The sequence below is a fragment of the Girardinichthys multiradiatus genome, chromosome 9, assembly GCF_021462225.1.
Source record: "Girardinichthys multiradiatus isolate DD_20200921_A chromosome 9, DD_fGirMul_XY1, whole genome shotgun sequence".
Classification (NCBI taxonomy): Eukaryota; Metazoa; Chordata; class Actinopteri; order Cyprinodontiformes; family Goodeidae; genus Girardinichthys; species Girardinichthys multiradiatus.
This window is the reverse complement of record NC_061802.1, coordinates 12,055,946-12,069,360: the sequence shown is the minus strand read 5'-3', so window position 1 is coordinate 12,069,360 and position 13,415 is coordinate 12,055,946. Positions and strand designations below refer to the sequence as shown.

The following is a 13,415-nucleotide window of genomic DNA, read 5'->3' as shown; positions in this document are numbered from 1 at the left end:
TAGGAGAGAAGCTGAGGCGGTGACGTTGTTGTTCCCTCTGGTTCTGTCCTGCCCCGTTCCTTTTTACATTTCCAGCTGCAGGTTGAGACTGAAAATATGGAGGACCGATCCTGACATAATTAAAAATAAAAGCAGAAATATATATATTTTCTTTTTCCTTTTCCTAGCCTTTGTTCTTTTTACATTTCTTCGTCCCTCTTTTTCCTTAGGGTATGCATTTCTCCTTCATTATGCAAATGAGAAGGAGTGCCTTCTTGCTCCAGCTCTTCTACTATTGGTCAATAAACAGGAAGGATGACTCATGTGCAGGCCGAGGGTGTGTCCCAATTCAGGGGCTGGTCCTTCCAAGTCCGTACTTGTGGGCCGATTACGTCGCAGCACGGCGCGGAAGGTCTGTCAAATGCCGCCTACAAAAAAAAACAAAAAAACATCTTGCTTAATATCATTGTAAAAAAAGCCTTTTTTAATTTTACATTTGTCGTAATTTGCAGAACATATTAAAGTATTTCTATGCAAATGCCTTAAACAAGATCTTTCAAACGTTTAACTTCTTTACTGAGATTTGCTTGCATTTGAAAGTGTATTTCTCTTCAGCTGTACCTGGAATCACGAATTATAATGCTAGCTTAATTATAAATATACTTATAAAAACACATATAGCATATTTCTTCATCAAAAATGAATATTTAAATGCTTATTTATTCTCAATCACACTTTCCAGCGATACGGTAGGATTACATAAAATTGTCCATTTATTCAGGTTAACTTTAATATCACCTGTAATGTCAAATCGACTTACATGAACAAATGACACACTAAATTAAAATAATAACATAAACTGTTAGAAATCACTTGTGTTTAAAGTTCAATGTGATGACTGGCAGCAGGAGCTCAGTGCCGATAGTCCGGTCAGATCTCTACCGGGCTAGCATGCCTCACCGCCGTGGAGGCTGGCGAGGCAAGCCAGCAGTTACTACGGCGGGAGCTGAAAACTCCGAACTCGTCGAAGCACGTTTGAAACTAAGCGATGTCTTGATAAATCAAGCAGATTTTTCACGTCTACACAGTTATATTCCCGCACTAAAAACATTGTAAAAGTTCATTTGTGTCACAGAAAGTGTCATTTCTCACAGTTTACTCACAGCTTTTACCACTGTGGTCCGCCATGGCTGCCCCTGTTTGACCAATCCGCTTCGACCCACAATGAATCATGGGAAATGATGGACCACGAAGGATACTCACAACCCATCCTTCAAATCGGGCAAAAGAAGGACACTTTTGTAGGCATCATCTGACAGACCTTACGCGCCGCGCTGTGACGTAATCAGCCCACAAGTACGCACTTGGAAGGATCCAGCCCCTGAATTGGGACACACCCTCGGCCTGCACATGGATCCTCCTCCTTCCTGTATATTGACCAATAGTAGAGGAGCTGGAGAGAAGAAGACAGCCCTCCTCATTTGCATAATGAAGGAGAAATGCATACGGTAAAGGAAAAAGAGAGACGAGGAAAAGGAAAAAGAAAATATATACATTTCTTGATGAAAACGCATGTGTAAGGAAAAGGAAAAAGAAAATATATACATTTCTTGATGATAAAACCATGTCTAAGGAAAAAGAAAAACAAAATATATACATTTCTTGATGAAAACGCATGTGTAAGGAAAAGGAAAAACAAAATATATACATTTCTTGATGAAAACGCATGTCTAAGGAAAAGGAAAAACAAAATATATACATTTCTTAATGAAAACGCATGTCTAAGGAAAAGGAAAAACAAAATATATACATTTCTTGATGAAAACGCATGTGTAAGGAAAAGGAAAAAGAAAATATATACATTTCTTGATGATAAAACCATGTCTAAGGAAAAGGAAAAACAAAATATATACATTTCTTGATGAAAACGCATGTGTAAGGAAAAGGAAAAAGAAAATATATACATTTCTTAATGATAAAACCATGTCTAAGGAAAAAGAAAAAGAAAATATATACATTTCTTGATGATAAAATCATGTCTAAGGAAAAGGAAAATATACATATTTCTGCTTTCATTTTTAATTATGTCAGGATCGGTCCTCCATATCTTAATAGTTATGACAGGAAGAATGGGGCAGAGAGAGGAGATGGCAGGCAATAACTGTCCGCGGACGAGATGTTGTCCTGTTTTGTAAAAGTTTCGTTTTCAGTTTCTTTTCTTCGGAAAGGTTCGCTGGGGAGGAATAGACGTTTCGTCTCTACTCCTCTCAACGTCTGCTTGCAGAAGTCATTATGGAGAAGAGGTAGGCAAATTTTCTTTTGCAGGAAAAACTGCTAATGTGTTGATTTACTTGGTGTCGCATTTCTGCAGTAAACTCATGCACTTTTTCGACCCAATTAACCGTTTCTGTAAAACTGTGACTGCGGAAATGCACCAGGAAACAGTCCAACCATACAGGTGGTTCTAAACAAACTAGAATGTCATCGAAAAGTTCATTGATTTCAGTGATCCAGTTTAAAAAGTGAAACTCACGTTACACAGAGGGAGATGTGTAAATTTTAGTGAATGTAGCTTACAGCTAATAAAAATCCAAAATGCGGTGTTACATGAGACCAATGAAAGGTTTTTAACTCAAACATATTGTGTCATAATCACCCCAAATCACGTGAAAGACTGTTGACAACTGTCAAGCAGTCATTTGCAGACTGTGTGGCCCTGCAAAAGGAGGGTTAGCCTGAACTGTCATTGCTAAAGTAGCTGGTTTCTCACAAGAGCACTTTATCCAAGTATATTAATGGAAAATTGAGTGGAAAGAAAAAGTGTGGTAGAAAATGTAATTATGTAATTTGCGAGAAATGGAATTTGTTTTTTTTTAATAGCAGCAGACTATATTTCAAGTAATGCTTTAAATATATCTCTGTGTATAATGAATACTGTATATGTAGTGAGTAAAATGTTTTAAAGTGACGATATTCGATGAAATTCTAATTGATTTAAAATTTTCATGGCAATTGTAAAAAAAAAAAGACACTGGCTGTAAAAATGCATATGAAGGTGGGAAAAGCTCCACTATCCAGGGATTTACACATTTTTGTTTGCATGAAAAAAAATTGTGTTGTAGCAATATTGTACGTAAACAGATGTAAGTGGCAGGATGTCTTTAAATAAAAAGAATCAAAAACATGGCATAGAAGAAAAACTGCAGAATGAGGAGACAATGATGACGATATTTGAATTGAAAACCTAGGAAAAAGCACATTGAGTAAATTTGCTATGCGAGACAACTGTGTCCATTAGATAAAATAAGGAGTTTGGAGGGAGGAGGAGAGCAGACAGCCAAACCTTCTGAAACAAACCACATAACAAATCCAGTAACGAAAGGAGAAAACTTATCTGAGTTCAACTGCATTGTTGTTAAGTACATCAATTTTAACTGAACCATTCCTGAGTTCACACACAACTTTGCGCAGCAACGTTGCAGACACACTAACAGCTGGTGCTGGAAGTTTAAAAGCTCCTGTATTATATATGACATGTTCTAGCTCATTTTCAAGTACCTTTGTGTTGACAAATAATTCTGTTTTCACATTTCAAATCCACTCACTCCGACTGTTCAGAAGGAAGTTTAAACATTTTGCTTCTACGTGTTGTCAAATATTTTCAACAGAACACAAAAAGCAAGGTGAAGGTGCATTTGGCATAATTTGTTCACAAAAGCTCTGGAATTGGAAAACACGGTTTTAATTACGCGAGAAGTCTGCTATAAGACTGATTTCAAATATTGTAGTGCGCTTTTGAAAAAGGAGAAATTGATGCATTTTTTAGCAGTGTACATTCTGATGCATATTGTTTTCTTTTGTCAGTGGGATCTTTGGCTATGGATTTTCCACCACTCTTCCTGGAGCTACTTCAACGACAACATCTGCTCCTGGTTTTTGCCTTGGACCTCCAGAAGCTGCTCCATCTCCTTTTTTTGGTGTGACCTCAAACAGCTTAAACAAACTGAGCAAATTAACAAATGACAGCACAAAGGAAGAAAAGAAGGAGAGAGTTGTAGAAATCCCGAGTAAGCTACCAGTAGACAAAAAAAAAAATCCTTGCTAACAATAAATATGCAAGTGTATATGTTATAACAGTCACTGCTTTACTTTCATAGATTTTCTGTACAGTAGAGACACATTTCACCCAAATGTACTATTATTATTTAAAATCCACCTTTTATTTTTTAGCTTAAACTTTGAGGAAAAACAGTAAAGATATACCAAGAATAACCATGATATTTTGCCTATAACCTGAGTTTAGCCAAACTAAAATAATGTAAAAATATAACAATTAATTGGAAAGTACATTAAAGAAGCACTGCAATGATTTCACATGGTAATTTGCATTGTTTAATGCTATTACAAAATTGCACCTATTACCTTGTGAAATCTAAATATAACTGAATATAAAGAAATGGTATTTTGACATTTATTTAAAAAAACTCAGAAAACCTGATTAAACAACAAAGGCAAGTACATTCTCAAGGTAACTTATGTGTTGTTTTAGGGCAGCTATCATTGAGCTGGTTATTTATATTCTTCAAATGTTGAAGCTTTTACAGGACTTCAATCAAAGTTGGAATGTGCATGGAGAGATGTGCAGTGGACTGAAGAGTGAGTACATTACAGCTCTGTCTTAAATATTGTCCTTTCGCCCTTATTCTAATCCTTAAAGTCCTTAAATTCTAGGCAAAAGAAAAACCTGATGAAGACTGTTAGCTCCTACAAACCTAGCTGTAAGGATGTGCTTCATGCCCGGGTTCTCCTCCTCGGACCAGTTCGTTCTGGAAAGTCCAGCTTCATCAGTTCAGTCCAGTCTCTGTTTAATGGGAGAGTCACTAACCGTGCCATGGTGGGCTCCTCCTTAAATACCAGCTTCACTAAAAAGGTACAGGTGGACCAGCAACATTCACTAAAAGTCGACTGACTCCCAAAAACAAGGGTAGACATTTGAGCCTGAAAAACTAATCTCCACTTCATCCCTGAGTCATTTGTAGAATTTATCTAAGTATAAATAACATAAATAACAGTACATATGTGGGGGAGAAACTCTGTAGCTGTTAACGCACTCAATCACAATGAAATATTTTAATCATCTAAAGGTAGTATCACAAACTGAGATAATTAGTCATGTTAACGTACACTATTGGTCAAATGTTTTAGATACACTTTCTCACTTAATGGGTTTCTTTATTTTCATGACTATTTTAATTGTAGATTATCCCAAAAGGCAACAAAACTGAATAAACACACATAATTTATGTAGGAAACAAAAAGTGTAAAATAACTCTAAACATTTTTATATTTTAGATTCTTCAAAATAGCCGCCCTGTGTTTTTATTACTGCTTTGCTCTCTTAGCATTCTCCCCATGATCTTCATGAGGTGGTCACCTGAAATGGTTTTCCAAAGAGTCTTGAAAGAACTTCCCAGAGGTGCGTTGAGAGACGTCATCACAGCAAACGGCGGCTAATTTAAGGATTCTAAAATATAAGACATATTTAAAGTTCTTTTACAATTTTTTATTTGCTACATAATTCCATATGTGTTCATTTACTGTTTTGATGCCTTCAGTGAAAATCTACGTACTAATAATAAATAATAAAATGAGAAAGGCGTTCTAAAACTTTTGACAGGTAGTGTAAGTCACATTTTGGTATCACGAAGGAGACTCTCTGTTTGAACCTGGCAACATCTCACAGCAACTAAGACTGAACTCATAATTGCTCCGGAGTGGTATATCCTCAGTTTCGGGTCAAGTTCTTTATAAGAAACTTGACCCGGTCGTGGTTATTCCACTATAATATCAGGGACAGAAAAAGGAGACTGAAACTCTTATATATAACGGAGGACCTTTTCACAATTGCTCCTGTTACTCCTACAAACTTCATTACACTTTATAAGGATTTTATGTGATAGACCAACACAAAGATGTTCTCAATTGTTCAGTGTTGAAAAATGTTCCAAATTAAAATCATTAAAAGTGTGGTGTATTTAACCCCATTTACCCAGATACCCCTAAATGAAGTCCAATACAAGCAGTCACCTTCAGAAGTGATGAAATTTGTAAAAGGAGTCCACCTGTGTATAATTCAAGCTCAGTATAAATCTCTGTGAAGGCCTCAGAGAGTTGTTGGAGAACATTAGTGAACAAACTGCATCATGAAAACCAAGAAACACAGCAGACAGGAGAGGATTAAAGCAAGGTTTGGTTATAAAACAATATTGCTAGCCTTGAACATCTCATGGAGGTCAATAAAATCCGTCATTTGCACAAGAAGAAATAGCTGAACTGCAAAATTGCCAAGACGTGGCCAATTTGCATGCCATAAATTCGAGCTTTATGAAGAGTAGCAAGAAAAAAAGCCATTGGAAAGAAAGTCAAAAGAAGTTCAATTCTCAATTTGCTGCAAGCTATGTTAACGGTAAAGAAAACATGTTGAAGAAGATGCTCTGATCAGATGAAACCAGAACTGAACTTTTTGGCAAGATCAGGGAAGCTGGATGATTTAAATCATCCAACTTCCTGTAAAAACTGTTAGATTCTGCAAAAAAACAAGACTGTGGCAGAGGTTCACCGTCAATGGGAACACTCGCAGCCAAAACTGCAACTGTTTAGTTGAAATCACATTTGTGTCCAGACCTAAATCCCATTAAAAATATATGTCGAGACAAGAAAATCACCCAACAGTGGTTTTACAAAGTATTGACTGAATGGGATAAATACAAATTCACTCCACACCTTTTCAGATTTGCATTTATTAAACACAAATTTAAACCATGGATTCTTCTCCGTCTACTTCGCAATCATGCACTACTTTGTGTTTTTCCGTGATATAAAATACCTTGAACACTTGAGGCAGAAATGTGACAAAATGTGGTAACAGTCAGAGCACCGTACTTTCATTATTCTCATCCACTTTTCCGACGTAGCTGGATGTTTGGGACAAGTAACAAATTCATGTTGAAAAGGTCTTTTTACCAATCCACCACACTCTGCTGTCCAATGTGCCACATCATCACTCTATGTAAAGTGGTGCAGATTTAGTTTTTTTAAGACCTCTAAAGGCTCCTATTTTGCCAGAAAAGTATCTTTGAAATTACTTGGCTGCTTTGACAAACAGTAAAAATGCAGCTTATGTATTCAAGTTAGTACTGTCTACATTTTCCCATACTAAAATACAATGAAATGGCTTATCAAGAAAATGGTAATGTTTTTTATTCCTCCTATCCTTTTTTGTCAGCTACAGTCTTTCGCCATACGTGCTCAGAAGGGGGAGGACAGTACTAGGCTAGTGCTGTGTGATAGTATGGGTCTTGGGGACGGAGACATGACCGGGCTGACTCTGCACGACATCCTGTCAGTGATTAAAGGCCATGTTCCTGAAGGGCACAAGGTAAGAGGATTAGATTTGAATTTATTAGTTTATGGAAAGCATGTTCCTCACATGGGAAAACCTGCAACCAAATACAGACGCAGAGGCCAGTTGACTCTCACTTCCTCCAGCACTTTACTTTTTAGTTATATTCCTGTGCAGCCATCAAGTTTTAACATTGTTTGAAATTTAATCGCATAATGTTTTGTTCACAGTTCAGTCCAGATCAACCAGTTGGCACAGAAACTCCGGGCTATGTGAAGAAGCCCAGCGTCGGGGACAAAATCCACTGTGTAGCCTTTGTGGTTGACGCCTCGAAAATCACATCCTACAACAAAGGCTTCAGCTCTACCTTCAAACTGCTCCGAGAGCACATCAGCGAGCTGGGTGAGCAAAAAGATGCAAAAAGAGATATTCACACAGAGAGAGGAATATATAAACAGAGCATCTGATGTAATTTGATCCCTGATTTGCATGTAGCTTTCCCAGATAAATGCTTTTCAATTACTTGTTTCTGCAGGTTAAATCAAAGTGCAACAAATTTACGTAGCAGAAGACCTTAAAGTATTGTGTTGGAATTTTCTCAGGTTATTAGGACTAATAAGCAATCCTTAGGGAATTTTATACTTTTTAAGCCATTGTGTTGAATGAAAATAACTAAAATTTTATTATTAGTTTTTTTTAATCTCATTACCTTAAATTAGTCTAACAGTCATTTGTCCCTACATTTGCTGCTACTGAAAATGCTACTTTTTAATTTCACATTTATCTTGACAAACTATTTCATTTGTTTCTGTTAAGCATTAATTCTCACTACTGGCGATCACTTTTTAATATTTATGTTTGTCCACCAGATGTCAGTACTGTTTTGTGCAAGGGTGCCTAAATGTGTGTGTGTCTGTGTGTTGTTAAAAAACACGATTATAGTGGATTTTACGGTGATGATGATGGTTATTTATTTACTTTGGGAAAAAGAGTAATGTAATCATACTGGTCAAGCATATAATCAGAAAAATAATATTTTTCTGATAATTTCAGGCTGTGGTGAGACTGATACATTTAGCGTGAAAAGCATCGCTAAAGCATAAAGCATTAGCGTGACTTTTGACAGCAGATTCTAGGAGGCTGACAATCTGTCCTTCAAATGTGACAATGCAAATACAATAGAGGTGCATCAAAATGTTGCTGCTGATCACTGACACAGCAGCAACCAGCAGGGCCAAATGACGACAATTGAATACCTTTGAAAAATGTTTAATGCAAATGTTTAAGGTGGAAAAACTATAAATATATACAATTTTAGTATTTTTTAAAAAGTATAAATTTTTTCGCTTCTTGTAGGGGCAAATGCATTAGGATTTTAAAAGACCTCTGAAGGGGTACTGACAGATGTCTTTTTCTTGTTTTAGGTGTTCACCAGGTAGCTCTGCTGACCCACATTGACCAAATTTGTCAAGAAACAGCCAAAGACATCAGCCTGGTTTACAAAAGCCTGAGAGTTCAAGAGGCGGTAGGTGGAAAGGGTGGTCTAAAGTCAGAATTTTATCTACGATTAACCTGAATCTTACTCATAAGTCCATTATTCTATTGCTACAAAAGATGATAGTGCTTCTGTAGTGCGCCTATCAGGGTCCGGCCTTTTTTCAGTGCAATCTGATTCAGGTCCGACACAACCTTTCTGAGCAACTCTCTATAAAGACGGGTGTGCCACAAGGAGATGTGGTCTCCCAACTCCTCTTCAATGTTGTCATCGACACCATCATGTAAAAGGCGTCCAGAGGCCTAAGGGGTGTAAAATGTGATGCTAACCAGTTAGTGACTGATCTTAAACTTGTAAACAGCCGCACCAAGGCTATAGAATTACATCATGTTGTTCTAGTTGTCTCAAGATCAGTGTTGACAACATGAAAAGCACTCATACGGATGATTTGCTGGCTACTGTTTATCTCGATGGTGCTCATATTGTACAGGGGGGAGTTTATATTTCTTGACTCAGCTTAAACTACAGAGATCCATTGCTGAATTTGGTTTTGCATCTGTGTTCCACTTTCTCCAATGGTGTGTTGGGAAGAACCTCATTATCTCCAAGGATCAAAATACGCCTCTACCCCCCTTTAATATTCACTATCCTTTGCTACACATCTAAAACCTGGATCATTCTCAAACTAGACTTGAACAAAAGAAATTCATTTGTAAATTAGCATATTTCATCCGACCAATAAAAGAAAAGTGTTTTTAATACAAAAAACGTCAACCTTCAAATAATCATGTACAGTTATGCACTCAATACTTGGTCGGGAGTCCTTTGGCAGAAATGACTGCTTCAATGCGGCGTGGCATGGAGGCAATCAGCCTGTGGCACTGCTGAGGTCTTATGGAGGCCCAGGATGCTTCGATAGCAGCCTTTAGCTCATCCAGAGTGTTGGGTCTTGAGTCTCTCAACGTTCTCTTCACAATATCCCACAGATTCTCTATGGGGTTCAGGTCAGGAGAGTTGGCAGGCCAATTGAGCACAGTGATACCATGGTCAGTAAACCATTTACCAGTGGTTTTGGCACTGTGAGCAGGTGCCAGGTCGTGCTGAAAAATGAAATCTTCATCTCCACAAAGCTTTTCAGCAGATGGAAGCATGAAGTGCTCCAAAATCTCCTGATAGCTAGCTGCATTGACCCTGCCCTTGATAAAACACAGTGGACCAACACCAGCAGCTGACACGGCACCCCAGACCATCACTGACTGTGGGTACTTGACACTGGACTTCTGGCATTTTGGCATTTCCTTCTCCCCAGTCTTCCTCCAGACTCTGGCACCTTGATTTCCAAATGACATGCAGAATTTGCTTTCATCCGAAAAAAGTACTTTGGACCACTGAGCAACAGTCCAGTGCTGCTTCTCTGTAGCCCAGGTCAGGCGCTTCTGCCGCTGTTTCTGGTTCAAAAGTGGCTTGACCTGGGGAATGCGGCACCTGTAGCCCATTTCCTGCACACGCCTGTGCACGGTGGCTCTGGATGTTTCTACTCCAGACTCAGTCCACTGCTTCCGCAGGTCCCCCAAGGTCTGGAATCGGCCCTTCTCCACAATCTTCCTCAGGGTCCGGTCACCTCTTCTCGTTGTGCAGCGTTTTCTGCCACACTTTTTCCTTCCCACAGACTTCCCACTGAGGTGCCTTGATACAGCACTCTGGGAACAGCCTATTCGTTCAGAAATGTCTTTCTGTGTCTTACCCTCTTGCTTGAGGGTGTCAATAGTGGCCTTCTGGACAGCAGTCAGGTCGGCAGTCTTACCCATGATTGGGGTTTTGAGTGATGAACCAGGCTGGGAGTTTTAAAGGCCTCAGGAATCTTTTGCAGGTGTTTAGAGTTAACTCGTTGATTCAGATGATTAGGTTCATAGCTCGTTTAGAGACCCTTTTAATGATATGCTAATTTTGTGAGATAGGAATTTTGGGTTTTCATGAGCTGTATGCCAAAATCATCCGTATTAAGACAATAAAAGACCTGAAATATTTCAGTTAGTGTGCAATGAATCTAAAATATATGAATGTTACATTTTCATCATGACATTATGGAAAATAATGAACTTTATCACAATATGCTAATATTTTGAGAAGGACCTGTATAAACTAGGTAGAAAGATTATTCAAGTAAAATATATGTTTTATGGACTCAAATGATGTGATCTTTGAGCGCTAACCACCATATGCTGCCAGTGATGAGCAAGTTCTGTTCTGGTGGCAACACAATTTTGTAGCTTGGGGGCTTGTCAGTGCCTAATCTATTACTGAGAACAGTAATAGATTAGGCACTGACAAGCCCCCACTGGACGCCCTGAAGTTGTATTCACCACAACCAAACCTCTTCCTGTACAGTTGTTAATGAAAACTTTTTGTTAAGTAACAATTTCTTTATGTTTGAGGGCAGTTTGATGCAAACTAAAGTTGGCTCCATGCTTTTCTTTATTAATAATCAGACACCTAGTATGAGTGATCAATGAAGATCAATAAACAACTAACGTAGAAAAGTCAAAATTATTTTATCAACACTTAATTTTCTAACAAAAACAGTTATATGAATGTTTTTTATAAGACCGTTTTTGTGATAACTTTAGTTTGGATGTTTGGACTGAAATGTAAGAGTTTTGTGTTTGCAGATGAACAAAGCTGGAGCTTTGCTGGGCATGTCCACCTCCTACATCGTTCCAGTGAAGAACTATTCATCAGAACTGGATCTGGATGTGAACGCAGATGTGCTGCTGCTCAGCGCTGTTGACCACATCTTGCAGTACGTCGACCTGTTTTTCCAGGACTACTTGCCACAGCAAACAGTACCTATGCTCCGCTGATGCCTGAGCTTTTGGAACATATCTTTCTTAAAAAAAAAACATTCTCATGAAAATGTTGAATGTTTTTCATATTTTTGGAAATGAATTGTAAGAAAATGTATCTTGTAATAATTTGGCCTTTTTGTTAAATCAAGCATTTTTCTATATTCATAAATTACAGAATGAGGGTTACTATTTCTATTGACCTGTATGTTGCATACATTTCCACCACACACCATAGTTACAATGGAATAAACAGTAATTCAGCTGCCAGAAAACTTACTATGTTTAGCAGTAAATTGAGTATGTTTTTTTTTCTTCTGTTACTCGAATGCTTCATCCATATGACCTGGGTGTGTTGGTCAAACCTCCACTATGATATTTCAATTTGTATGAATTGTTTACATATAAAAAATAAACCAGAAAAGTCTTGTTTTAGTATGATAATGGCAACCTTTTTGAGAAACACATACCAACTTAAATAAAATAAAACCGTGTTCTGTATTTCTTTTTGTTGCAATTTTCTTAATTCTATATTGTTTAAATAATATCAGTGTAGCTGCATTATTTTATGAATATCTTAGAAAAGCACTGTCTATTAAAAGAAAAAGGTGCAAATACTGTTGTGATTATTTTAGGATGGATCACTGTCAATGAGGAGCACAATTTCCTTTTGTCTGAAAATACCTCTGGTAAAAACTCAGATTTTAAAGACATAGTTGTGTGACATTATTGGTGTAACAATCAGTTGCATTTATTTATTAACATGGAACTTTTGCTTGGAACACTAATATTTTTATCACATTTAGTGAAGATAGTTAAGCTTCCTAGAAGATAAATGTCTTTATTTCTCTTTAGTAAACAGCAACAAGAATCAATGCTACATACAAACAATGATTCAATATAAATGTAAAGAAAGATCTAAGAACTGAATCATTTTCTTAATGAAGTAATTTAAAATGTAAAAAAATGAATGGAAGATACCTCACATTTGTTAAACCAATCAGCAAGTTTTTAGAGACTTTTTTTTCTGACTTTATTTAATGTCAATCCTTGTCAAATTCCACTGTATACTTAATTTTGTGTCTAATTACACAGCAGCATGGAGCTGGCAAAACGAGCTTAATCACAGAAAAATGTTGCATAGTTTGTGAAAGAGTCCTGATACTCTTTACTGTGCACATAAATCCAAGCACATTTCCTTTGTGCACCCAAATGAACATGGAACAGAGCTGACCTTAGTGAATAACAGAGTAAACAGAAGAAAATAAAAATGCAGTTTAAATTATTTTAAATTTTATTTATGAGTGAAAAAATGGAGCTTCATTTTGAAAATGAAAAAGCATTTCTATTAATCCCTTTTAATTTGAATATTGGGACACATTTGCTTCCATAAAAACTGGTGGAAAAGTGCATCGGTGCTCAACTACGGCACCCAGTAACTGACATGGGAGAAAAAAATTTATAATGCGCACGAAATACTAATTTGTTCCCACGAAATACTAATTTGGCTTTCCAGCCTCCCTGGTAAGGCCTACGCCAGGGAATTGGAGAGTCCGGCTGATAGTCGAACCTCGGCTTCAGGAGCAGTGTGGTTTTCGTCCCAGCCGTGCAACACTGGACCAGCTCTATACCCTCTACAGGGTACTCGAGGGTTCATGGGAGTTTTGTGGACCTGGAGAAAGCATTCGACTGTGTC

General features: G+C 37.5%; 1 protein-coding gene across 3 annotated transcripts; it reads left to right on the top strand.

Annotated features, from left to right (window-relative positions):
* Positions 1 to 2,097: 2,097 nt before the first annotated feature.
* ifi44g (interferon induced protein 44g) lies at positions 2,098 to 12,220 on the top strand. Of its 3 annotated transcripts, none has more exons than XM_047374024.1 (8): positions 2,098 to 2,282; positions 3,844 to 4,046; positions 4,575 to 4,635; positions 4,711 to 4,909; positions 7,271 to 7,417; positions 7,612 to 7,783; positions 8,806 to 8,906; positions 11,546 to 12,220. In XM_047374024.1, the coding sequence occupies exons 1-8, from the start codon at positions 2,272 to 2,274 to the stop codon at positions 11,735 to 11,737; spliced, it is 1,086 nt and encodes a 361-aa protein (XP_047229980.1). In that variant the 5' UTR covers positions 2,098 to 2,271; the 3' UTR covers positions 11,738 to 12,220. The 3 variants fall into 3 exon arrangements, with proteins under 3 accessions (XP_047229980.1, XP_047229981.1, XP_047229979.1); XM_047374025.1 differs by having other exon boundaries at positions 2,099 to 2,282; positions 3,844 to 3,956; positions 7,265 to 7,417; XM_047374023.1 differs by having other exon boundaries at positions 2,100 to 2,282; positions 7,265 to 7,417.
* The last annotated feature ends 1,195 nt before the right edge of the window (positions 12,221 to 13,415 follow it).

Bases quoted from the DNA above. Each gene is read 5' to 3' on its own strand.
- ifi44g (XM_047374023.1), top strand. The intron at 4,047-4,574 runs GTAAGCTACCAG...CAAATGTTGAAG, and splicing joins GAGAGTTGTAGAAATCCCGA to CTTTTACAGGACTTCAATCA. The intron at 4,636-4,710 runs GTGAGTACATTA...CTTAAATTCTAG, and splicing joins GATGTGCAGTGGACTGAAGA to GCAAAAGAAAAACCTGATGA.